We start from the raw sequence: 27,715 nt of genomic DNA on the forward strand, positions 1-27,715 counted from the left end.
CTTTGAACTATTTTGAGCATATAATATACGGTTTTGACCTAGGTTCCCACCCTCTCCCTCTGGGTATGTCCTTCTCCTCCGGCGCACTATGCTATCCTTTTCTACGTCATTCTTTCCGCTTTTTGGGGCTGTGGTTATAGAGAAGTCTAAGTAAGTGCTTCCATTCGAATCAGTCTATTTAGTGAATTGTCTATGCCTACTACTGATCTAAGAGCAGCTTCCATCATAGTTACTCACGGTAGAGAATATAAAACCACCAAGATCCGACACTTTCGAATAGTGGGTTCATCTCAAAATTAAACATCAAAATGACAAATAATTATGTCATTTTAACACCCATATTTAATATTTTCCAGCAATCCCCCACATGAATGAAATTGATGAAGTAGAAAACTGACACGGAAATGATAGAGTTCAACGGTCAGATATAGCATAGGATAGGTAGGTGTTATCCTTTGAACCTTCCCTCGAGAGAATATACTTAGCTTACTAGCGGAATGGTAGATTTGATTATCCTTGAACTATTTTAACCGTTTGTGCAAAGACAATATATCTCACACAATATCCTTTCTAACATAATTCGGTTCTCATGGTTATGTTCATTTTGGCCATGAATCATCTGTCTGGTTCTGCAAGAGTTTCTAAAGAACTGAGCCTTTGACAGTTCTTCTCTGAAGCGGCCCCACTTCTCTCTCACATAGGTGATTTCTTATTTGAGTATTCATATGAGTAACCCGCATTACTCTACTCATTCGAATCCCAATGAATTCGATACAAGAATCATTAAAAGCTAATAGCTTATCCTTTCCCTACGAGTTTCACTGTTTTTCATCATAGGAATAGGTTGGGGTAACCCCCATAGTGATCGTGTTGGGTCTTTGCAGTTTACGTTGTCCCTTTGAACCAAGAGGAGAGCATCCATTCCTTCACCGGACCAATCGTCATGCCATGGAGAAATCGAGCACCATTCCCAGTAATAAAACCAACGCTTGATTGAAACCTCTGCCAAACAACCAAATCTAAACAACAAGAACGTCTAATTCCTTTCCAGATAAACGATAAATGATTGGAATTACCGTTTGCAAGAGCACTCCAAGTTGTTATATTGGAGCAAGAAAAGACAACACCAAACCACAAAGAATTTTTTATCCGTTAAACGCAACTTCCAAAGCCATTTAAACAATAAACGTTGAGTTTTAATCTTCAAATTGCAAACACCCAAACCACTGTTGTTTAAATCACGACAAATAACATCCAATGAAACTTTATAAAAAGCTCGAGAAGAAATATCGCCTTTCTAAATAAATTTCCTCATATAAGATTCAAGTTCAACTTGGACACAAACCGGCATGGCAAGTAAAGACATGAAATAAATAGGCAAACTGAAAAGGACCGATAACAAAGATCCTTTCCAAAGCGCTAATTTAGATTTGAATCTTTGGATGACATGATCCCAAGTAGAAGAGGGAATACGACGAACTGCAAGCGGCAACCCCAAGTATTTTAAAGGATTCGAGTCAATACGACAACCTACAATGCCTGCCGCCAAGCCTAAATCTGAATCAGAAACGTGAATTCCCAATATGGAGCTCTTATGGAAGTTTATTTGCAGCCCTGAAATCAGCTCAAAATAGCGCATGATACGAGTCAGAACACGAAGCTAGTCTAAATCAAAAGGGAGGAAGAGAATCATATCATCGGAAAACTGAAGGATTGAAACCGGGTCTTGAGAATTCGAGTAAGAAAAGCCCTGAATAAGACCCAAATCTGTAGATTTCTTGAGGATGCTTTTGAAACCTGCTGCAGCAAGCACAAACAAATAAGGAGAAATTGGGTCGCCTTGACGCACTCCTCTTTTATGCTGAAAAGGTTCAGATGGACTGTCGTTAACCAAAACCGACGAGGAAGCAGTCGAAAGACAGGTAAATATCCAATCTATCCATTTATTAGGGAAAGACATTGAACGCATAATACCCAACCGATAATTCCAGTCTATATTGTTGAAAGACTTATGAAAGTCTAGTTTCAAAACAAGTAGACTCTCTTTTCTTCTCTTAGCAAAATGAACCAATTCATAAGCCACCATAGAGCAATCCATAATGCTTCTGCCTTTAATAAATGCATGTTGGTGATCTGAAATCACAAAAGGCAGGAGAGGAGCTAATATGATTGAAAGACACTTCGATAAAAGCTTATAAATGCCGTTAACCAGACTAATAGGGCGATAGTCACGAATGTTTGTAGATCCAGAGACCTAAGGAATTAGAACCAAAAAGAGGAATTAATCCCATGTGGCAGAATAGGCTAATAATCACCCATGGTCCCTGACTTTAGGGGTATCTTACAACAAACCCCCTGATAAAAAAAACGATCAATAAACCCCCTGATCTTTGTGGCGGCGCTCGCTAAACTCCCTGAGGACGAAAATACCCCTGACGCCGTCTTTTTTAGTCAACTGACATTCTGACAAAAATATTTGACTATGCCACGTCAGCTGCCACGTCACCAAACTACCCTAAAAAATTAAAACACTCAAAATACCCCTAAATTTAATTCAAAAAAAAGAATCCAACCCAATCTAACCCAAAGCAATTACCCCTAACCAAACCACTCCAACCTAACCATCCGCCGTCTGCCGCTGCCGATCATCTTCTCCGGCATGACACCCAAAGTTCAAAGTTCAGGTTTCCAAAAGAAATAAACACCGACACTGCGATGCCTTGAATAATTAAGGGAAGAACTTTTGTTGGGTTGCAATCTGAATAATCAAGTTGCAGAAATAAAAATGGCAACCCACAAATGTTGGAGTTTGAGCATGCTTTTTGTTTCTAAGCTGCTGTGTCGCCACATAATTAAAGATTAGTTATGCAATTTGCTGGTATTTGAAGCTTCTTACCTAATCAAACAAGAATCTGTTTTCCATGTAATTTCTTATTAAGGAGTTTCATCTTTAGCTTTTTTTTGGACATCATTTTCAGTTAGGAATTATTGAAATTTGAAAAGCCATTAAAATGGTTGTCCATGAAGAATAGTGTTCTTCATGGATCTGAACCCATGAAAACTGGACCTGAACCCATCATATCCATAAAGAACGATTCGTTCTTCATGGACAGCCATGAAGAACAAATAGCTCTTCATGGAAGAACCCGTGAAGAACAGATTTGTTCTTCATGGTTTCTTCCATGAAGAAAGAACATATCTGTTCTTATGAAGAACAGATCTGTTCTTTCTTCATGGCTGTCCATGAAGAACATGTCATCGTTCTTCATGGACAGATCGGAGTGTTGGCGGTTCATGCCGGAGAAGACGATCGGCAGGCGGTTCATGCCGGAGAAGATGATCGGCGGGCGGTGGCGGAGGGTGGTTTGGTTGAAGTGGTTTGTTTAGGAATAATTGGTTCGAGTTAGATTTGGTTGGATGATTTTTTTTACATAAATCTAGGGGTATTTTGGGTGTTTTAATTTTTTATGGTAGTTTGGTAACGTGGCAGCTGACGTGGCGTATGCAAATATTTTTGTCAGAATGTCAGTTGACCAAAAAAGACGGCGCCATGGGTATTTTCGTCCTTAGGGGGTTTAGCAAGCGCCGCCACAAAGATCAGGGGGTTTACTGATCATTTTTTTTATCAGGGGGTTTGTTGTAAGGTACCCCTAAAGTCAGGGGCCATGGGTGATTATTAGCCGGCACAATATTGTGGCTAAAGAAATTGTTGAACAACTCTTCAAAATCTTTTTTGAAAAACAGCCAAGCTCTTTTGTAGAAGAAGAAATTAAAAAACATATGGCCCGGTGCCTTAGTTTCATTGCAAAAACCCAGAGTTGAAAAGATCTGAGTCTCACTAAAAGGACGGGTAAGACTCAAAGCTTGTTCTTGAGCTAAAGATTTGAAAGCAAGACCAGATAAGTCAAAAGGAATATCATGTTATTTATCAAACAGAGAAGAGTAAAAGAGGCGAATCTGCTGTTTAATGTCTGCTGGCTCTAAGAAAGTAGCGTCACTAACTGAAATAGCCGAAATCAAGTTGTTCCTGAAGTGAACCGAAGCGATGCTATGAAAGAACTTGGAGTTCTGATCACCTTTTAAGCACCAGTTCAGTCTAGACTTCTGAATCCATAACTCTCAATATGTTTTTCCACTTGCCATAAATCAGATTTAGTGGCAGCTAAATGATCTTTTTCCGCCTCTGCAAGAGCCTGTAAATCAGCTTCCAAGTCTAGCCTAGATACCTCTTCTGACAGCTCTTTTAATCTCCTTCTTTGATCTCCAAAAACCTCAATATTCCATGTTTTAATTTTTCCCCGCAGCTCTTTTAATTTATGCACTATAGTTTATGGCCTCTCTGAAGAAATGTGTAGCCATGAATTAGAGATAAAATGTCTAAAATCCGAGTGATCCCACCAAGCGTCAATAGAACGGAAAGGCTGTGGACCCCAATCAACCAAAGCATCCGACTGAAATAAAATTGGAGTATGATCCGAAAGACCAACAGGAATGGCGGATAGAGTAGGAGATCTCCAAATGTTAGCTGCCGATGCCGAGGAACAACATATACCAATCCTTGATTTTGAGTTCTAATTTCTCCATGTAAAACATCGACCATGAAGCGGGAGATCAATTAATTCAGCATCATTAATGAAGTTGCGTAAAGCAAGCATGGAAGCTGAAAACTCAGAATAGTTCACACGTTCCTCCGGGATTAGAATCTTGTTAAAGTCTTCGCTTATAAAAACAACTCCCGAAAGGCAACAAATAGGCAACAGCTCTGCCCATAAAGAGGACCTTTCAGCAGCAAGGTTACTGGTATAAACAAGGATATGACGAATAGAAAGAGACCCAAACGAGAAATCCAAACAAATCCAACGAGGACCCTTAACAATAGAGAGATTACGCAGTAAAACGGTGTTCCAAATTAATAAAAGGCCGCCAAAGGCATCCATTGAAGGAACCCAAGTAAAATCGAAAGGCCAAAGCTTTCTAACGATAAAAGCATCGACGACATCTTTTTTTAGTTTCCACCAAACCAATAAAAGAGAGTTTGTATTTACTTACCAATTCTCTAATAAAGCATTGCTTATGCTGATTCAATAATCCGCCTCTGCAATTCCAGGAAAGAAAAGAAAAAGGAATCGACATAAATAACAAAATAAGATACCTTGAAAGAACCTCAAGATATCTGATTATTCAAATCTTGCTCTAGATTCTTAAGTAATTGTTTCACTGCAGCCGCCATGGAATCGCAATGAAGTAATCCCAACGAATGTCCCACATTCCAAATTATTAAAGCTTCCTTAAAATTCCCCGTTTCTGCTAATTCTTTTGCTGACAGAATAAGCTTGTTCATATTTTCCATGCCGTTGTCTGAGACCTGCTTATCTGAAGAGATTTGCTGCTCATGATTAGAATGACAATTAAATAAACTCCCTGAAGAAGACACTCGTTTCATGTTTCTTTTTTTCCTTGTAGTAATGTTATCATCTTGAGTTTCAGGAATAACTGTTTCCTTTAGAATACCATACTGAGAAGAAACCGAATTTGCATTAGAATGGATTAGCCTCGAGTTTGATTGTGGAACAGCTCTGGACGCTACTAGAGATGCGAAAAACTGATTCTGATTCTCAACAGAAAAAGATTATAAAACCAAGTTTTGCTTGCTCACAGAAGAATCGGCGGCATCCTGTTTCTCATCAGCTTCATATTCGAAGCTCAAATGCTTGCCAAGATCACTTTGCTCCCCGTCAGCAAAGTGTTGATCATAATCTGAAACCTCATCTTCTGAAAATTTATGGAAATAAACCGGTTGATCCACTTCAAGCACATGGATTTGAAAACTGTAATCTCCAAATTCTACTGGCAGCGAATTGTTAACCCAACCATTTGACGTTGAGATCAAAACGGAATCCGAATCCAACCTTTCTTTTTCACATAAACTAAAGGATGGACCTTAACTGTGTCGCCAAAACAGTTTGTAATTTTCTCAAAAATCTTCGGACACCAAAGTGATAAAGGAACACCTGAAATTGAAATCCATGTCATTCGAAGGGTAGGGGTTTTGAAATCAACAGCCTTCGAAAAGAAATGGAAAAAGGCTCCCAATTGTTTCGACTTTCCATCCAAAAAGAGCATAGCATCCAATATTGAATCAAAAGTAATGAGAGTCCAACATCCTCCCAAGATAAAAACATTGTCGAAAGAGACCTCCTTTGACAACAAGAAATTTTTTGTTAGCAGGAATAATTTTGGTGAGTTAACTCTTGCCACAACAGAACACTCAAGCCAATCTTTGTTATTTTTAGCAACCTTGTTATGATCCAATGAAAACTTCACCTTAATATCTTGAACAGACTCTGGATCAGGGTTAAATTTTTTATTTGGAGAAGTAACGTTAGCATAGGATCGATTGTCTCTCAAGGTTTGATTAACAATATAATTCGGTTTCTTCTGTACTAGCTACTTGAGAACAACATCTTGCTTCAATCCATTAGAATAACGAGAACGATAAGCACGCAACTTGAATTGTCCAATTATAATCATATTGAGTTGACTCAGGACCCAAATCATATCTGCGCCATCCACAGGTCGGAGAAAACCAAAACTGCATCCCCTTTTACAGACCTTCTGAGTTAGGGAAATCTTACCGAAGACCTTGTATTTAGAAAAAGCTTTGTTTAATTTGGAATATGAGCAGATGAAATTTTCGAAATAAATCACCCTTGGTTCAATATGAGCAGTTGAACGCAGGCCTGGAAAACCTTCCCTGCGAGTGGCATCACCAAACTGGTTGGAGTTGGTTGTATAATCGGATGGCTAGAGTTAGGGTTTTTATGGCGGTGCAGAAGGGGTTTAGGGTTTTGCATGGTCGGGTTTACTTGTTCTTTTGCAGCGATGGAAATTAAATTCAAAAATTAATAGATAGAATTAATTTTAATATGGATTTAATAAGAGATAAACAACATCTAATCATTGCATTTTAAAAAAGGATAAATAAAGTGAAATTATAAAATTGTACAGCAACGTTTAATCGTTGCATTCAAGCAAAGGATAAATTAAGTGAAAAATACAATTGTACGGTTTCACTTGTATGGTTCGAACATTTTTCCATGCTCATGATTTTATTAAAAAGAGAAATATGTAAATTTGACATTCTTAAATAATTTTAGTAGGCAAAGGAACATGATGACAGTATTCTGCTAAGGCCCAGAATGGAAAATAATGTCGATACAAGCCATAGTGAAACAAACTACTGCTCATGACTGCTCCAGTTATTTCCTGCCAAATTATAAGTGAATACTATTAATTCTTATTCAACATTCCTTTCTATTCTATTGGATTTTATCTCTTTTATATTCGAAATTCTTTTAAACTCTTAGTTTTTATTTGATTAAATTTATATTTTAAAAATTTATAATTCTCCATTTAAAATAATAATAATACATAGTTGGAAACTTCTATTATCCTTTCAAATTTTTATTTTTGAAATTTTTTATTTTATTTTAATAGGTATACAAAATTTTGAAAAAATAATTGAATATATAGCTATTTATAAATATTTTATTATTCTTAATAATTAATTAAAAAAATCTATTCTAAATTATATTTTACAAAATGTAAAATACAAAACTACTAAATTCATATACAAGAGGAAATTACACCATTTATCAAAAAAATTATAAAAATGAGTGTTAATTTTTTTTTTCATTTACAAAAATACAGTGCTGACATAGAAATATTTATAAAAATACCAAAAATTAAAAATTAATTACAAAACTATGATACATACCGTTGGTATAATTTTAATACAGTAAATTCTTGTGCATAATTGATATAAACTAAAGGTATACTACAATTATACCAATATTATATCGAGAGTGTACATATCAAAGCATTACTAAATTTTATTACTATTAAATAAAAATTATATCAATATTACACCACATCGTATACTAAAAATTAAACTAACAATACACTAAAATTATAAATATTAAAATATATAAAAATTTATTATCGATAACCGAAAGTATTCTAAAATTATACAAATACTAAACCAACGATGTTTTCAAATTCTCTGGTTTGTAAGTTTTAAATATATTAAAATTATATCAACAATATACATTATCGTATTTTTATAAATAATTTTTATTTTTTTGTATTTTTATAAATCTATTAAGTCAACTCGGTATTTATGTAAATAAAAAAAGTCAATATCTATTTGTATAAATATTTTCAGAAGTTTAGGCATTTTTATAAGAGTCCCCATATATAATGACATAATTATCTATACTATATATAAAAGTACGGATGCGGAGGGAGGATATCACATTTACGTTAATGTCCATTCTATTTTATAGAAACAGGTATTGATTTTTTCGATCAAAACATACTAAAATTTAGAGAGCAGAAAAACAAAAAAAGTAAATTTAAGGGACCTTAAAATGAGTTAATCTTTTAATTAAAGTTGTGAAATATAACTAAGATACCAAAATAAGCAACATATAAAGATGTGAAATATGTAAATACCTGTTGGGGAAAACCACCCAATTCAGTTTGAGAATTTATCAACAGCTTTGCGGCACGATGTAGGGGTGTAGGATCTCGTTCGACCTTTTGGATGCACAAATTAAATGAATTTTTGATTTAATAATAATAATATAATGCAATAACGAATATATTGGATACCTTTAATAGGTCTTATCACAGTAAATAATTTACCTGTCCACCATAAATCAAGCCCATCATAGCTAATGCTGTCTGTACTAGGTTTGATCGATTATCTTTGAGGGGAACATGCATCTATAACAAAATAGATGATCAAAATTATACTTATTGTGAATATATATATATATATATATATGCCTATCAAATTAACACAGTAGTTCTTCATTGCATTAGAATCATTAGAAACTAAAGCAACTATTTTATGTGATAGTTCAAATAATATGTGCGGAAGGAACTTTTTTTTCTTTTGACTCGGTAGTTGATTCAGTTTTAAATCATATGAGTTTCAAAATTTATTTTTAAATAAACTATTAATTACCTTTTCGGGGCATGAAAGGTGACTCTCTCCCCATCCGCCATCGCTTTCTTGTGATTTAAGAAGAAAATCGACACCCTTGCGAATAGCCGAACAAGTTTTATATGTCTTGCCAGCAGCGGCTAACCCTTTAAGTGCAAAGAAGGTGCCATACGTGAAGCATACTCCAAAATTTCCATACCTGAAAATATATGTGACAATTGTCTTAACTATTTATTTCTTCTTATTAACATCCATTTTATATCAATGAAAATATTATTGAATATTTAATATTTAATATTTTACTGAAACATCTAGGAAACGTTAGTAAATAATTGAATATTTTTGATTTTAATCCTACAACATAGAAAACAAAAGGCCACTTAAAGTGTGGGAGTAAGGATTCTTATTCATAGAAAGAATTTTTACTCCTTTTGCTTGGCCGTCGGTATTTTTATTTTAATTCTTTATATAAATATCCAAAAGATAAATTAAAAAACATTTACATATGGTATTTTTATTTTTATTTAATATATATAATTGTATTACTATGTCGTTTCATATTATTTGTTTAGTTTTAAAAGAAAATGGATATATTTCTCTATTCATTCTTTTATATTTAAATTCTTAAACTATATTTAAAATAATGGTAAAATCATTTATAACAAAAGTGATTTACCATTTTAATAAAATGTTGTCATTAATATATTAGAAATATATTAATATGTAAATAATTATTGTATACAAATATTTTTTATATTATTCATCCATTTTGTATATTATTATTTCTAATTTTTTAAATTTATACAAAATATGTAACCCCATCTTTTTACATATTTTTGGACCAAACCGTAAAATGTTTAAAAATATATCATTGGTCCCTTTAGATTTAGGATAAAAAAAAAGAGACTATTTACCGGTAGAGGGGGATGGCCGTTCACCCTCTACCCGGCCTCCGCCTCTAATCATTTAGAACTAGTATAAATTTCAAAGGGATTAATAGAATAATCTATAGACCATGTTTGATTCATGGAATGTAATATAATGGAATAGAAAAGCTATTGCATAAGGAATGAAATAACCATTCTTTAATTTTTGAAAAAGTACTTATTCCAAAAAATCATGGAATAACAATTCCATGGAATACCAATTCAATTAAGCAAAGCAAAGAATTTTCATTTTATATGGAATAGCTATTTCATTCCGCACCTAGAACCAAACATGGTCATATATCCATTCCAAGTATTAAAAGATTTAAAGATTAAAATAAATTACCATGAACCATCAGTCCTTTGTGTGCCTTCAATGAACCTTATAGAATTTTTAATGAAATGATCAATCTCCTCCTTCTTGTGTGTAGGGTATAACTTTTGAAATAGAACTAATGCTTGAAGTGTTGAAGAAGTGCATTCTACATACCTAGATAGATCGCACAATTTTATTACTCTTCTAATTCTTGCTCCCAACTTATAAAATTTATTGAAAAGGAATCAAAATTGAGTGTTTATCTCATGCAACCGTTGCGCCACGTCATTTTTACATCAAACCAATAAGCATTTGCGATAGGGAATCTTTTAATTATTACTTATTTTTTTTATCATTTAATTTTCCACATGGCTAACGCACAATTGGTTTGTTGCACGAATGACATGGCGCAACGGTTGTGTGCAATAATTTTTCATCAAAATTTAGTTAGAATTAAACTTACTCATGCTCAACTACAATCTTTTCAAAGAATTCCACATGGCTGAACCACTATTTATAGAGAAAAGAAAGGAAACAAATTGCAAAATAAAAACTTAGATATTCATCAAAAAAAAAAAAAAAACTTAGAAAATTTCTAATATTTGTCCACAATCTTAATAATATTAAATCTTACCTCAAGCCATGGCGCTCCTCTTGCCGGTTCAAAGGCCGGCATGCCGCCATTCTTGCTCTAATATAATTCGCAATGTTTAATTGATTTAAATTAATTCATCATATCAAGATTCAGTTGACAATCATATATTTATATAAAGCATAATGGCTCAAAAATTTTACATTATTTTTTTGCATAAATGATGATCAGAAAACCGAGTTCATAGGAATCCAATGCTCGTAAGAGTATGTTTTTTTATTTTAAAAAATTAGTATGGTATTATAGAGAAATTCTTAGGTAGACCGAGTCTACCACGTCACCCGTAGACTAAGCCACTCATAATACAACACCTCATTAAAATGATGGCAGTATTGTAATATCATTATTAAGATTTGAATGCATTTATTGCACAATTATTACGATATTATCATCATTTTAATGAGATGTCATATTATGAGTAGCTTAGTCTATGGATGACGTGGTAGACTCGGTCTACCTAAAAATTTCTCGGTATTATGATTAAGAATTTACAAAATATATTGTAGATACAAATAAATGGTATGAGTTAACATCCATACCTGAAGAGAAAGTATGACATCAACACAATCGAACAAGTCGGGCAGTTCTATTTTCTCACCAATGATTTTAGAGGACATCATTGAGAAAAGTAGACAACACTGCGACATTAATTAAATATAACTCAATAATGCAGCTTATAACAAAATCGGTTATTTGTAACTAAAACTGTTAATTCAACGAATTAATTACCTTCATACATTCCGCAGAATTATCAGAAACTTGCACATTATTATCAATATCTGAAAAAGGCCATGCACCTTTATATACATGACAAAACATGTTTTTGTAGTCGCCTAGTGGTTTTTCAGAGATCTAATAAAATATCAAATAAATTAGGAAATAAAGCCAAAAAATATTAAGAAAAAATAACTTAGAATTAATGCCGGTTTCTAATTGAAAAATAATTTTTTATATTTAAAAGTTAGTCTAAATTTGTTAATTATATGTCTAAAACAAAACTGTGATAGTATGCGTTGATGTTTTTGCCATTGATTTCGCCTACATCAGTTTGGTTAATTTAGTAAGATTGACAATTCAATTAATAAAAATAAAGTAAAATTTTCATTTTCTAATTAATTTCTATGAATTGTCAAAAAATATATATTAATTTCTATGATAAATTGACTAAAATTTAAGAAAACAAATATAAGAAAAATTGACTCAATAATATCAAGACTTTGATTGTTTATAATTTAAAATTAAATTAATTTAGATTTTCAAAGTTCATTTTTATAGTTATTCGAATTTTACTAAATTTTATTAGACTAGTTTTTTTTAGTTAATGCCTAGTTTATATTATATTAAACTAATAAAAGGAAATGATATATATTAAAAATTATAATTAAAAAATTAATGTTGAGCACATATTTGAATTTTGGTAAAGTCCAAGAAGAATCTGGCCCAAAATCATAAATCCAAGCTCAATTCAATTATCATTCATTTCCGAAAGAAACTTATCAAGCCCATAAACCAATACTTGCTTCCTAGAGATAACATGTACTTGGTCAAAATATCATAATTCTAAATTTATATGGCTAAGTATGAATCCATATTATTATAAAGTCAAAGTAAATCCAAGAAGTTACCTAGAAAAAATAAAAGGTTGCAACTTTACAACAATCAATATATCCTTCTTGAAACGATAAAACGTTCACCCAAACCGTCTTATCTTGGTTTCATATGGTTTTTTTATATTTCATTGATCTTGTAACCATGAAAATATATAAGAGGTCACAAAATTACGCAAGAGGTTGAGGCCAAAAACAAGAAGATAAACTTAGTAACGTGAACATATGGATTTCAAATGGATAACATGCAACTTTCTAAGAGTGGGAAAAGGATACGAACGTGGCAAAACTTCCTTGAAGTTGCATGGGAAGTTTTGGACGTGCAATATGGAGATATGCGCGTGAAAAATGAGTTAAAAATTGAACATGAAGTTACAAAACGTGGGTATGACTTCAAAAGTATAAAAATGTAGCTTTCTATGAGTAGAAAAAGAACATGAAAATGGGAAAACTTCCATGGAGTTGCATGGGATGTTTTCAATGTGAAACATGGAGCCATACAACGTGGAGTGACGGTTTTGATGAAACAGAATGGTGCAAAACGTGGTTGTGGAGTTTCTAGAGGTTGGAAGATTCATCAAGAGGTTTTGAGGCAACATTAGGGAGTTGGAAGAGGTTTCAATTGCCAGCAGATCCCTTATAGATGAAAGAACACTTTGTCATTGGCAAACCCTGAACAAATCCACATAAAATAACTTCCCAATGACAAACCGCTCCCAAACACTTGTATTTTCTTACTTTCAATCTTGTAAACTCATTGAAATCAATCTACTACTAGCATTTTAATTCTTTTTACTTAGCATAATTTGAAGTATTTTTTATAAGGTTAACCAAGTCCACATTCGCCTGTTCGGTTTCTTACTAAAATTGAAAGACCCCCAAAAAATAACTAATCAATGTTTAGTTAATTTTGTAAATGTTAATTTAACGATAAGTTTAGTATTTCTTACAAATATTTTAATAATTTTCTAAATTGCAATATACCTTATAAACAAATAATGTAATTTTTTTTATTGGAAAATAAAACACCATGGAAAACCCTAACCCTAAACCCTCTCAGCTCCACCACCACCAAAACCCTAGCCACCTTGTAGCCTCCGGCCAGTTTGATGTACGTCAGAATAATGGAATTTTTGGAAAAGGTCCTCCCTCTCAACGAGCAGCTTCAGATAATCAGTCTCAGGTTATTTACTTTGAAAATTTCCCACGATGTTGGAAATATTTTAATTTGGAGAAATGTTTTGCTAAATATAAGGTTTTTGGTTGGGTTTCCCTCTCACGGAAACTTTTGAGGAGAGGCTGCAGTTTCGGGTTTCTAAGACTAGTTGACGATGTTGAGATTGATTGGATTCTATCACAGCTAAATATGATTATCATCAGGCAATTCAGTCTGCGTGTTTATCGCTCCCGCTACTTTGGTGGATTGAATCAAGATGAAAAGGTAATCCGTAAGCAACAGGCGGTGTAGAATCCGAAATTAACCTTTCATCAATCTATTATAGGTAATCGATCTTATGCCAATGTGATTACACCAGGTAACAACTGTAATTCATATTCTCAGAATTGAGTTCATGATATTAATGTGAAGCTTTCCTTAGATCAGAAATATATATCGGAGAGTAATATGGAATGGTTAAAACGATCAATTGTGGTAAGAGTAATTTCAGCTCAAACTATTATGCAAGCTTGTTGTCCAAGGATTTTTTTTGATAATGTCTATATTAGGGGAGGTTGTTCGATTCTCATTATCTTTGAATATATCTTGGATGCTATGATTTTTTTGGATGGAAAGTCAAAACAATTGATGGAGTATTGTCATACTTTCTCAAAGGCTATTAATTTTAAATACCCCTACTCTTCGTATGATATGGCTATCGATTTTGGGGGTTTCTCTCTCGCTTTGGTGTCCGGAGGGTTTTGTGGAAATTGTTAATTGTTTTGGGGAGGTAGTTAAGGTGAATGTACTTGTTTATGTGAAAGAACGATTGGGTTCATGTTCCGTTTTGATTTCAACAACAAAAGGTTGGATAAACAATTATCTCCCAGTAGTGATAGGAGATTTCATCTTTATTGTTCATGCTTTTAAAGTGGATCAGCCGATTTATTTCGCTAAGAATGCAGAGACAGATTTGGATTCTGAATTTGATTGTTTTTCAGAAGAGAGATATAAATTAGATCAACACCCATTAACTGATGAGGAGCAGAATCAATTAGAACTTTTTAACTCAAATGAGAAGCAGAATCAGAGCTTGGCAGACTTGTCTCCTTCATTGACTGACACAACTATTCCTAATACAAATTTAGCTTCAGTGAATATTTTGGAGGTAAACGCAGCTTCTCCTCAGTCAGGCTTTCTAAAGGAAACGCTGGTTTACGAAACTGTAGCAGCTCATTCAGGTCCTTTATCCATCAATTCACCGATGGATTTATTTAGGAAACATTACAATCATGAAAAAGATATCTCATAAGAAATTTTCAATTTTAGGAAGTCTAAAATCATGTTCAGACCAGCAATCCTCTGACAAACAGGTTTCAAAAAATGATTTTGAGAATATGAACAAGTTGATTCTTTCGGCCAAGACGAAGGCTGCAGCAGGGTCTTTTGAGAAAGCTCTGAAAATTTGTGATGTGGGACACTCCATGGGGTTATTATATAGTGATTCTAAGGGTGCTGCACTGAAACAATTACCCAAGAATTTGGAGCAAGATTTAGAGAATCGGAAATCTTGAGTTTTTATTTCGTTCAAGGTATTTATTTTTATTACGTTGATGCCTTTTAATTTTATTTCATAAAATTGTATTGGTGGTTTATTGAATCATTGAAAGTAGTGTTTTATTCGGAACTTGGTACGTAAATATAAACTTCCTTTTATTGGTTTGGTGGAATCAAATAAGGAAGTTATCGATGCTTTTATACTTATAAAGCTTTGCCCGAACCTTGCCTTTCATTTTGCAAGGGTTCCTTCAGTTGGTGCTTCTGGTGGTATTTTGCTTATCTGGAATACTATGTTATTGCGTAATATCTGTGTTATTAAGGGTACGCGTTGGATGTTTTCAGATTTCTATTTTAGTTCTCATTACATTCATCATGTCCTCATTTATGCTATTAATTTTGTTTCTGAGAGATTATCTTTATGGGCAGAGATTCTTCCTTTGACTTGTTATCCATGGATTTATTAGTGACAACTTAATGATATTTTGATTCCTGAAGAACGTCTTAAATGTGTTTGGTTCTTAGCTTCCATGCTTGCTCTTCGTGACTTCCTTAATGATTTAGAATTAGCTGATCTCTCGCTCCAACGTCGTTCTTTTATTTGGAGGAATTCTTATTTTAAATCAAGAATAGACATATATTGTTATTCGGTTTTAACAGCCAATATGTGGAGGTCTCCTACCTTATCTACCCTTTCTAGAGGCCTTTCTGATTATATACCAATTTTGTTTTAATCTTATGGTAATATTGATTGGGGACCTAAGCCTTTTTGTTTTATTGATGCGTGGTGGGATCACATTCATTTTAGTAATTTTATTTCTAACTCTTGGTTGTCCATCAACACTTCTGAGACGTCCTTACCTTTAGTTTCAAAATTGAAGGAGTTGCGGCTAAAGTTTAAAAACTGGAGTGTCGATGTGTTTGGAGATCAAAGTAAGAAAGTTAAGGAACTTTTTGAGAAAGTTTCTAGGCTGGATATAGCTGCAGATTTGAGTGATCTTTCAGAGGGGGCAAAACTTTGTTTAGCCATCATAAAAGCAGAGTTATGACAGGCTGAAAAACATAAGCTAAATTGGTGTATTAAGAGGGACAAGAATACAAAGTTCTTTCACTGCATTGCTTTTATGCATTTCAAGAATAACCTTATTTCAGCTGTTACAGTGGGAGATGCTACTTTCTCTGAGCCTGCTAGCATTATACTGCAGATTTCTTTTCATCTTTGTATGCAAAGCAACACGATGTTCCATTTGATATTTCACGGCTTTCCTTTAAATCTTTATCTCAAAATCATGCAAATGGTCTAATTCGGTCATTTAATGAATCATATATTTTTCAGCACTCTGTTCTTATAATAAGAGTAACGATTTAGAACTAGACAAATTTAATTTTTATTTCTACAAGCGAGCTTGGTTGTTTATTAAAGGGGGCATTCTAGAGTTTTTCAATTCTTTTCATAGGTGCAATTCTTTGCCAAATGGAATTAGTTCTTCTTGTTTGGTTTTAATTCCAAAGGTCTTTGGATCCTCAAATATTCCTGGCTATCAGCCCATTAGCCTGATTAATGGTACTTATAAATTCCTACAAAAATATCTTTCCATAAAATTAGCTCCTCTTTTGCCTTTCGTGATTTCAATCATTAGCCTATATTAAAGACATAAGTATTATAAATTGTGCCATGATTTCTAACGAATTAGTTCATTTTGCTAAAACAAGGAAGGATAGACTTCTTGTTTTGAAGCTCAATTTTCATAAGGCTTTTGATAATTTAGATTGTAATTATATGTGGAGTCTTGGATGTCTACTTGTTTTTCACCTATTTTCTTTTCGGTTCTGGTGATGGGAGCCCATATGATCCTTTTCCTCTTAAAAGGAGAGTTCATCAAGGAGATCCAATTTTTCCTTTTCTTTTTGTGCTTGCTGTAGAAAGTTTAAAAAACATCCTGCATAAATCTATTGGGATGGGCCTTATTAAAGGCTTTTCCTACTCAGATGTTCTTGACCCGGTTTTCATTCTTCAATTTGCCGATGATACCATTCTTATTCTGCCTTCTGATTTGGATCAGCTCCGTATTCTGACTCGCATCTTTCTTTGCTTCTAATTGATTTCAGGTCTGATTTTTTTTTCTTCATAAAAGCTCTCTAGTTCGTATTCATCTTTCAGATTTTGATATGACTTTGGCTACGGGTGTTGTGGGTTGTCGTATTGAATCTGTTTCGATAAAATATCTTGGTTCACCTCTTGCTGTGCGCCAGATTCCTACTTCTACGTGGGATCATGTTATTTAGATATTCAAATCAAAATAAGTGCTTTTGAAAGGTTCATTTCTTTCACCCGGCAAGAAGGTTAGTTCTTGTGAAATTGGTTCTTTCCAGTTTACTCAAATTTCTTTATGTTCATTCTTACCATGCTGGTTTGTGTTCAGTTTGATTTTGAGTCTTATATGATAAATATTTTTTGGAAGGAGTTACTTCTTCTAGAGTCTTTTGTATAATTTCATGGAATGTTATTTGCCATGATTAAAAGTTGGTGGTTTGAGTATTTGTAATTTGAAGACTAAAAATCAAATTTTATTGTTCAAATGGCTTTGAAAGTTGCGTTTGTCTAATCATAATTCTTTGTGGTTTGCTGTGGTTTCCTCTTGCTCTTCTATGACCATCACCACTAGAAAACTTTCAATTAGTGACGGATATTAGCGACGAACACGATATCTATTGCTAATATCACGATTTGGCGACAGATTTGGCGACTGACATCAACTTCGTCGCGAACCAACTTTAGCGGCGAAGAGTTTGTCGCCGATCCGTCACTAAAATGGAGGGAGCTTAGAGGGAAAGGGTGGCTCCTAAAGTTTGGCCAAATTTAGCGACAGATTTAAATATCCGTCTCTAAATTTGGTCAAAATTGAAATGCATCGTTTCAGTTGGCATTTCAGCGATGGTATTTCAAATGCGTCGCTAATTTTAAAAACCGTCGCTAATCTAACAACTAAAACGATGCATTTCATTTAGGTTTAACTTTAGCAAAAGATTTAGATATCCGTCACTAAATTAAACCTATTTACAGAAACGTCTTTTCTTCCTCTTCCTTCATCAGTTATTAATTTTCTTCCCAAAACAAAAGAAAATTAGGTTGATTGAAATTGTTTGGGTGGTTGGTTTGGATATTGTAGTTTGCTTGCAGGACTTTCTTGAAAAATGGATGATGCTCATATTATAGAGGAAATGCTGCCGAGATTTTGTTAGAAAATAGGATTACGTTTTATATGTTATGTTTAATAAACTGATATATTATATAAACTGATATGTTTTTCAATCTTTATATAGGACGTGATCACTTAAAAGCTTGATGTTGTGTCTCAGACGGCGTCCGGAGAGTAGTCCTCCTCGAGTCCAGTGGATGTGGACGAGACCCAAATGTTTTTGGACATTGAGGGCGTCAATAAGAAGCATCACGTGTACGGGCTTGGTTCGACGACTAGTAGGCATGCGGGCACGAATAGCAGAGCGTGTGGCAGCTCCTCACGTTCACAGCAGTTAGACTAGGAGGTCGAAGGCCGAGTTAAGGAGCGGATGGCTGCGCTGGAGCGTCAAGTTGAGCAGCGGATGGCCAAACTAGAGTGTCGGCAGAAGGCCAGCCAGGAGGAGCGGATGTCCGCTCTTATACATGCGGAGCTCGCGAAGATGATGCCTACCCTTCCTGCTGAGTTTCGCCCACAGCACCCCCCACCCCTGCTAGATGATGTTGACGCTACAGCTACGTAATGTGTTTTTAGCTTTTATATACGTACAGTTTACGTTTTTCAATCACTTTATACATTTACATTTTATGTAAACTTTGATATGTTTGATTAATATATATTTTCATTTCAGATTTTTTTGTTTTATAGATGATTTATAAATTTTGTATATAGCAGGTTTGTATCGACAGAAAAAAATGGAAAAAACAATGGAAACATCAAAATTTTTTTGGGACTGACTCTCTTCTAGCAACGGATATTAAATTTTAGCAACAGACAAATTCGTCGCTAAAAGTTCCATTTTTGAGACAAAAAGAACGTTTATCGACGGATGTTTTCGTCGCTAATTAATTGGTTTAGCGACGGATAAAATTCGTCGCAATACAGCGACGGACAAACCCGTCACCAAAAAATAATAATTCGTCGCCAAATAGTCGCTAACTCGGTCTCAGGAGTTGGCCATTAGAGACGATTTTTATTTTTTTAGCGACAGATAATCCGTCGCTAAATTGGCGACAGACACGATATCGCTTCGGAACTTCATTCGCAACCATTCTATTTATCCGTCGCTAACACAGGTTAGTGCGGATTATGGGTGATTAGCGACGGAAATGTCCACCACTGATCACTTGTATTCCGGTAGTGCACTTGGAATACTCTATTAAATGGTGATTCAAATCATTAATCATATATTTGGAAGGGAATTAGACGTTCTTATTGCCCATATTTGATTGTTTGGCAGATTTTTAGTCAAATGTTGGCTTCATTATCAGAAATGGTAATTCAATTTTCCTTTGAAATGGCGTGGCTGTAACTCTCTTCCACCATTAATATAATCTATCTAATATGAAGCAAGCTTCAGTTGACTCAATTTTATCTTCAGACTGGCGTTTGGGGAAGGAGATTGCATATTGCAAAAGCTGAACAATTTAGTGAGTTGAGGCTGCTGCTTGTTTGGAAATTACAGCACATTGGGAGTGATAGTTCTGTTACTCGGACTGAGGCTGAGGATGATGAAATGGTTTGGAAACAAAGTAGTAGAGGCTTTACGGCGGGTAACATGGAAGTTCTGATCACAACATGTGTTGGTTTGATTGTTGTTGGTCTGATAGTAGCATTTAAGCCAGTCTAGAAGTTGGAATCACCTCCGAGGATAATTTTTTTAATGTGGACGACATTGCATAATAGTATGCCAACGCTATCCTTTCTTGCTTTTCGTAGAATCATTATGAATGGTAATTTGGATTGTTGTATTTGTGGTAATATTGAGACTCGAGATCATATTTTCTTGCATTGCTCTTTTACAAGCAATATTTGTTTTGATGTTTTTCAAAAATTAGATATAGCTTGGGTGTTACCTTCTTCCTTTGAGAATTTTTTCTTTTAGTGGATTGCTATTGTTCAAAATGGTGGATGCACAAACCTTTAACAACGACTTGGATAATATTTATATGAAAAATTTGGAAGTCGTAACAGAAGAATTATTCAACAAAAAAATTCCAATCGGGAAGATGTAGTTTTTTGATGTTTACATATTGTAGCTTTCTTTTATAAATGTAAGCATCTTTATTTTATTTATTCGAGTTTAGACTTGCATAGAAATCCGGATAGTATATTTTTTTGTTAGCTTGTTTTCTCCTTCCCCGAGTAGCCTTAAGTGTCGTAACCTCTTTGAATAATGGAGTTTTGCCACATCTTGTGGCTTTTAATATAGCTTTTATTCATCAAAATAAAATTATGTAATGTTTTTATCATTTTTATAATATTTTAAATGTGTTAATAAGTTTTGTAAGAATAATATTATATTTTAATAAATATACTTAAAAAATGTGTTAAATATTACTAAAAGGAAATACAAATACTTAATTATTATTTTTTCTTTATTACTAATAGTTGCGTATTAACTCTTATAATTTTAAAGATATTTTAGAATTATTTGAGTTTAATTATATGTTTTAAATTTTTATTAAAAAATATTTCAATTTCTTACGAAAATTCTAAACTCTCTAGTCTCACGGAGATGTCTTTTTTTTTGAAAATTTTATAATGTTTTTATTGTTGGAACTAGTTATATATATATATATATATATATATATATATATATATATATATATATATATATATATATATATATATATAAAGGGTTAATGTCAAAAAAATTCACCAACTTTACACATTTTCTCATTTTAATCACGTAGTTTAAATTTTTTCATTTTCATACACGAACTATCACTTTTTCTCAAATTCATGCACGGTGTTGAGGTGTCACGGCTCCATTGGTGGAGTTTATTGAGGTGGAGGTCATTTTACACCAATGAATGAATGCCACCTCAGCACCATGCATGAATTTGAGAAAAAGTGATAGTTTGTGCATGAAAATGAGAAAATTTAAACTACGTGATTAAAATAAGAAAACGTGTAAAGTTCGTGATTTTTTTTGACATTAACCCTAAAAAAATCGTCTATTATTAAAATCAGTTGTATCATTTTTCATGAACGCATATAATTAACATAAATCATAAAATTCTAGAGCAAACTAATATAACTTCTTTACTAATTGACTGCGATCTAAATTCGGAATAAATAAAGTTATTTTGCTATTATAATTCAGAATCGGCTACTCAAACATAATTAGCAATTTTGGTTTATAAAAATTAACCCTAAAATAGAAAAGAAAATACCTGAGTATCCTTTATAAAATTGTATGCCTTTTGAATTGTAGGTCCCATTTCACTACCAAGATTACTAGCAAGCAGAGCTTGGAGAACAAAACTGGTATCCCATAATTGAGAACCCATGAACTATTATTGAATTGACAAAAAAAAATAATAAGAAAAATGAAAAACTGTGATGACAATAAAAAGTCGAACATTTTTGACTTTTTAAAAATATATCAAAAAAATTGAAAAATTGTAATTCTATTTTAATTTTGTTTAAAATATATCCAATTTTTTTAAATAGATTTTTAAAATTAATTTATCCAAACAATATGGCATTCCAATTAAAATTATTTTAGTTTTCAATATTAAAAAAAAATTGAACATTCAAGTGCTATTATAAGCATAATTAAATCAATTTGTATAAAAAGGATAGATTTCCAGTAAATTTTTCTAATTTGGATAAATTTACAATTTTTGAAAGGTCTAAATAAATTTTTAAAATTCGAAAAAATTTACCTTTTTGGCACTATATTGTCAAATATAAAATATTCATCGTGAAGCGCATGTAATGTAAAAAATGTATAAGCTAACCTTTATTTTCATTCCATCTTCTGCAATCCAAATATAATCTGGAACCCTTGCAAGATGTTTCTTAAAAGTTTCTCCATTGGGATCTTCAACCCAGCAAGCAAGCATGTTAAGTGCCTTTATTATGCATCCATTATTAATGTATCGAGTACTTTCATTTCCATAATGAATATGATCCATTGCTATTTTAACAGACTTCTCCCGTAATTTATTGAAGGGCCAGCGACTCGAAAAAGACTCCGTAAATGTGTAAAGAACATCCGACATTAACTTTTGTGTAAAACTCTTGGGATATTGATTATCCTCCTGTAGCCACAGTGTTACAAAGTCATATTCTGCTTTTAAGTATTTAATCTCAGATAGAATATCTAAAATACGGGAAGGTTCTTTTTATTTTAATTTTTTTTCAGATATACCTTTAAAATTTTAATAAAGGGTCAATTATAACCCCATGAAACAAAGCGTTAATACAAATTCACATGGGATTAGTCAGACGATTTTTTAAATTTTAAAAGCGTATTCAAGATTAAAAAATTCAAGAAAGTGCTTACAAATTGAACAAAGGTACATTTAAATCTTTTTAAGAAAATTCGTTAATATTGATTTCTTATAACTCTAAATGTTGATTTTGTTTTTTTTTAAATGCAAATATATCATAAATTCACCTTCGCGCATAGATGACGTGCCCTTTTCCAATTAATCGTGTTATAAGGTTCGTTATAAATTTCTTCTCTTAGTTGTAAAATCAATGGTGTGCTTGGACCAACAAATCTCTTTCCATATAAATACGACATAGATGCGAAAATTTGTCGAGAGATGCAATTCATATTTGCTGCAATAATTAGAAAATATGCATTTGAGTAAGAGTAATAACCAATAATAAATAATAGATGGACTAAATTAATAAATTGCAAACCTGGATGTGCTGGAAATTTTGGTGGAAGGAGCCAAAACTCAGGTGGCACAGGATTGCTCCCTTCCCATTCGTACACTCCAAGAATCTATCGATTATAGTATCAGTTTAGTTAATTTGATATTAGAATTTTCATAGCAAATATTTGTTTAGAGTTGAATATTTAGCTTACTGATAGCCATATCTTTCCCCAAGAGCTTATGGCAGTTGCACCACCATGATCAAGAATCCATTTTCTACCTCTTTCGCAAGCATTCTCTTTTCCGCCATCAGCTCCTTCCCCGAGTATTCGCATGCATATATAGTTGAGAACCGTACAGAACATAGTGCTATGACCTTCTATATGAAGTCCCCATCCACCATCTTCATTCTGCACATTAAATTAATGCATATAGTAACCAGAGGCGGACCTAGCAAGAGCTTATATTGAACAGTTGACCACTTTATTATTTTGAATCTTAATATATATATATATATATATAGTTTTTCAATCTTAAAATTTATATCACTGACCACCTTAAAAAAAATATATTATCCATCTTATAAATTTTTGGTATAATCTTGCCCACCTTATAAATTTTTTTAAAATCCGCCACTGATAGTAACTCTTCATTATCCAAAATAGATCAAGAAATTCACATGTAATTTTAAATGGGTATTTCATTCAACTGTTGGGATTAGCTACAAAAGATTTGCGTAAACCTAATTCACCTGATGGCAGTAAACATAACGTAGGATCTCTTTACGGTATTCTGCAGGAAATATAGAACTGAGATGTCCTGTAATATAGAGGCAAAAGACCTGCATCGAGATAGAAATTTACATGAACATCTAAGATGATTGAATTAATAATCTCTCATTCCAAAATTGCGTATATATATATATTACCATAGGAGGTGTGAAAAACATTGCACCACTAAATTCTGCACACCAATGACCATCGCTCGCCTGCAAGGCAGACATAAAATGAGCGCTCCTCCTCAAAGCAGCTGTGGCAGCTTCTCTTGTAATGTTTTCATCATCTTCAATCTTGACTTTTGAAATTGTTTCCTTGAAGTTTTTCTCTCGTAAGAACTGTATATATATTATCAAATTTCAAAGACTTATCCCCTTAAAATCCCCCCACCTTTTACCCCCAATTCGTTTGCACCCTCACGTTGTAAAACCACCAAATATACCCAAATTACGACCTTTCACTTTCAATTGTACCCTCAAACATTAAATTGACCTCTTTTCACTTGAAAAATGTTCAAATCAATACTTTAAATTTTAGCATATATTTTAAAATAGGACTTAATATTTTATTTAAAACAAAAATAAACCTATTTTTTCAAGTGAAATGAGATCAATTTAATGCTTGAGGGTGCAATTGAAAGTGAAAGGTCGTAATTTGGGTATATTTGGTGGTTTTGCAACGTGAGGGTGCAAACGAATTGGGGATAAAAGGTGAGGGTTTTTTAAGGGGATAAGCCAATTTCAAAACATGAGCCTAATAAGAAACTTTCATGTTGAATTTTTCAACTTTATATTACTTATTTTCTCAAGTGCTGCAACATATACACTACTAAAAAACAGTCGATTTGCGACAAATTTTAGCAACGGATTTTGAATCCGTCGCTAAATCCTAAAACAAATTGGCGGGATGAATCCCGCCACTTTTAGCGACGGAAATTACATCGCTAAAAGTGGAGGAATTCATCCCGCCAATTTGTTTTTCACTTTAAAATCCGTCGCTAAAAGTAATACATTTAGCGACGGAATACCACATTTATCGCTAAATGCTTACTTTTAGCGACGGATTACTAAATCCGTCGCTAAAAGTATTATTTTTATTAAAAAAACTTATAATTAAAAAATATATTTATTAAAACAATATTTATTAATTAAAACAATATTAATTATAAAACAATTTATTAAAAATAATTATTTATAGCAAAATTATTATATTAGAATGTGGGAGTAAAGTGTAATAGTAATAATTTGTTGTTTTTATTTAAAATAATTATTAAAAAAATAATTTATTTTTATTTAAAAATAATAAGTATGAAAAAATAATTAGTTTATATAATACGTGAGTAAATTGTGGGAGTACCTTTTTGTTATATTTAAATATAATATACATATATATAAAACAAGAATTTGAGTTGGATAATTCGGAGTGACGCACGGGGGAACTATAAAGTTAAAGAGGAGTGGATGGGAGTAATGTGAAGGATAGGTGACTTACTGGTAAGTTGAAAAATTTGCGATATTTGCGGGTCAGTGCGGGTGTGTGTTGTATAGTCGGTGGGTGTGTGACGGTGGTTGACCGTTTAAATAATATTTCATTTTACGATTTTAATTAAAAAATAATTTTTTTTATTTTTAAAAATTAGCTCCGTCGCAAATTTTTTTAAATCCGTCACAAAAAAAAAAATTATTCCATCGCTACAAAATTGGCGACCAGATATTTAGCAACGGACATTGTCCATCACTAATTCGTCGCTAAACTCGTTTAGCGACGGAATTTAGCCATTTAGCGATGAAAAAATCCGTCGTTAAATGGCTGTTTTTAGTAGTGACATCTAAATCTATTGAATAATAAATCAAAATTCAGCTGAGTGGATTTCATATTCAACTAATTGATTGAAGATAAAGTTCATTCACATTTTCAATAGTTCGATAACTTTTTTTTTTGTCAAAGATATATCTTCATTGAAGAGAATCGACTTTAAAAAGTCACGAATCTAACTAGAGATTTCAATATTTAATTAAAGTTCGCTTGATATGACTAAAGGCATTCAATAATCCTACTCTTAATTAGTATGTGTGAATATTATATATATATATATATTATTTTTTATCCTATAGTCTAAAATATTATGGATCAACTTTTATGATGAAAATTGACTCTCTTAGTTACATTTTAATGAAAAAGTATAAGGGATTTCTATAAAAATAATAAAAAGAGTACCTCTTTTTACCATGAAACACAAAGGGGCCGTTTGGTTCAAAGTTGGGAATGAGAATGTGAATGGAAATCGGAATGAGAAAAAATGTGAATGAGAATGATTGTTTTTATTTGTTGTTTGATTAAAAATTAGTATAGAATTGGGAATGGAAAAAAGTTTAATAAAAAAATTATTTATTATTTACCAAAGTTTCTTTTTTATATTTTTTTAAATAAAAAAATATTAAAACAATTATTTTTAAAACAAAAATTAAAAAATAATTTTTAAAACAAAAATTTTAAAAAAATATTAGCAAAAACTTTTTTAAGTATATTAATTAAAATAAATATTTAAAATATTATTTTAAATAATTATATATTTATTATTTATTATTTATTATTAAAATATTTTATTAAATTTTGATTCTTATTCCCAAAAGTCCATTCTCATGGAGTAGGGGAAATGGGCGATTCTCATTGAAGGGGTAATCACATTTTTATTTTTCAGTACAATTTGTCAAAACAAACACAAATAATGGGAATTATTCTCATTTCCACTCTCATTTCCCACTTTTTATGGCGAACGAAACGGCTCCTAATAGTCTATTACAAAAATACCAGATTTTGTTAAAAATAATACAAAAAATTCAGGAACCATGCCTCACTTTAACTACAAAACACAGTCTTTAGGTACCAATTTTTTTATGAAACTGGTAAGATGGAAAAAAATGCAGTTTTGATTCCCATTTTTTATATACTATTTATTTTAGGTTTATTTTAATTTATTTTCTGTTTATGCAATATTGATTTTCTATTTATCATATCTATTTTTTGTTTATTTTACATTCGTTTTCTGTTTATGCAATATTTATTTTCAACACTATTGAAGTTAATTATTAACTGAAGAAGATTTTATGTTTTGTAATCCTTTGATTTTAATTAAATAAGTGTATGAGCAAAAAGATTTGAAATAGAAGTGTTTGTGTGCACCTGAAATTGCAAAAGAAGGTCAGAGCAAGGCTTGACTTGAAAACGATTTTCCCAGAAATACCGTCGAGCTTCTTCAACTTCATGCAGCTCCTGAGGAGTACCAGCATGAGGATCAAATTCCCATGTTTGCCTTCCGAGAAAATTGTTGATACTGTAAATATAACCATCATTCCCTCCTTCCGATATCTTAAGCTTCCACATTTTTCCTTTCTCTATCACTCTGCGTCTCTACATTACATACTTTATATATTAATGTTAATGTTAATGTTAATGTTGCAAATGGGACACACCTGTTTATTAGTATATTTTAAACTCAAATCATGTGGTAAACCATCCGTCAACTTCTGACACCTTGTATTTCATTTTTTCAATAAATATTCCATCTTATTATCAGTAATGGTCAGTATAAAATTATATACGTTACAAAAATATTTATAAATTACACTAATGAAATATATTTTTTTAACATTCATCCCACAACCGCTCCCTCTCCCCAATTGTTGAAATTCTAATACAAATATTTATAACCGTTTTTGACCAGATTAGCATACGCAGCAGAATCTATGTCATCAGATAAGTAATTAATAATGAATTTGATCCAACGAACAACAATATAGCAAAATTATTAAATAACACAAAATATTCACGTGAATCGGCAGTTACGCTTACATTGA

General features: G+C 32.5%; 2 protein-coding genes across 2 annotated transcripts; both read right to left on the reverse strand.

Moving 5' to 3' along the window:
- Positions 1-641: 641 nt before the first annotated feature.
- Positions 642-1,639, reverse strand: LOC130014942 (uncharacterized). Its single transcript, XM_056104092.1, has 4 exons — positions 1,346-1,639; positions 1,077-1,297; positions 890-1,019; positions 642-809 (listed from the first exon to the last, which is right to left on the reverse strand). Exons 1-4 carry the CDS (start codon positions 1,637-1,639, stop codon positions 642-644), a joined length of 813 nt encoding a protein of 270 aa, XP_055960067.1.
- A 5,402-nt stretch (positions 1,640-7,041) lies between these two features.
- Positions 7,042-27,293, reverse strand: LOC126659523 (lupeol synthase-like). The gene is made up of 17 exons (XM_050352815.1): positions 27,042-27,293; positions 24,011-24,196; positions 23,834-23,923; positions 23,295-23,492; positions 23,126-23,210; positions 22,875-23,041; positions 22,213-22,515; positions 21,643-21,762; positions 11,634-11,756; positions 11,444-11,542; positions 10,887-10,943; positions 10,716-10,762; positions 10,283-10,426; positions 9,032-9,209; positions 8,707-8,787; positions 8,515-8,598; positions 7,042-7,266 (listed from the first exon to the last, which is right to left on the reverse strand). The coding sequence occupies exons 1-17, from the start codon at positions 27,240-27,242 to the stop codon at positions 7,144-7,146; spliced, it is 2,286 nt and encodes a 761-aa protein (XP_050208772.1). The 5' UTR covers positions 27,243-27,293; the 3' UTR covers positions 7,042-7,143.
- Positions 27,294-27,715: the final 422 nt, after the last annotated feature.

Source organism: Mercurialis annua, linkage group LG8 (assembly GCF_937616625.2).
Source record: "Mercurialis annua linkage group LG8, ddMerAnnu1.2, whole genome shotgun sequence".
Classification (NCBI taxonomy): domain Eukaryota; kingdom Viridiplantae; phylum Streptophyta; class Magnoliopsida; order Malpighiales; family Euphorbiaceae; genus Mercurialis; species Mercurialis annua.

Bases quoted from the DNA above. Each gene is read 5' to 3' on its own strand.
- LOC130014942 (XM_056104092.1), bottom strand. From the start codon at position 1,639: ATGCGCTATTTTGAGCTGATTTCAGGGCTGCAAATAAACTTCCATAAG. The intron at 1,020-1,076 runs GTAATTCCAATC...CTTGTTGTTTAG, and splicing joins TTGGAGTGCTCTTGCAAACG to ATTTGGTTGTTTGGCAGAGG. The intron at 810-889 runs GTAAACTGCAAA...TGAAACTCGTAG, and splicing joins TCTTGGTTCAAAGGGACAAC to GGAAAGGATAAGCTATTAGC.
- LOC126659523 (XM_050352815.1), bottom strand. From the start codon at position 27,242: ATGTGGAAGCTTAAGATATCGGAAGGAGGGAATGATGGTTATATTTAC. The intron at 24,197-27,041 runs GTGCACACAAAC...ATATATATACAG, and splicing joins ACCTTCTTTTGCAATTTCAG to TTCTTACGAGAGAAAAACTT. The intron at 10,427-10,715 runs GTAAGTTTAATT...CGATCTATCTAG, and splicing joins AAGATTGTAGTTGAGCATGA to GTATGTAGAATGCACTTCTT.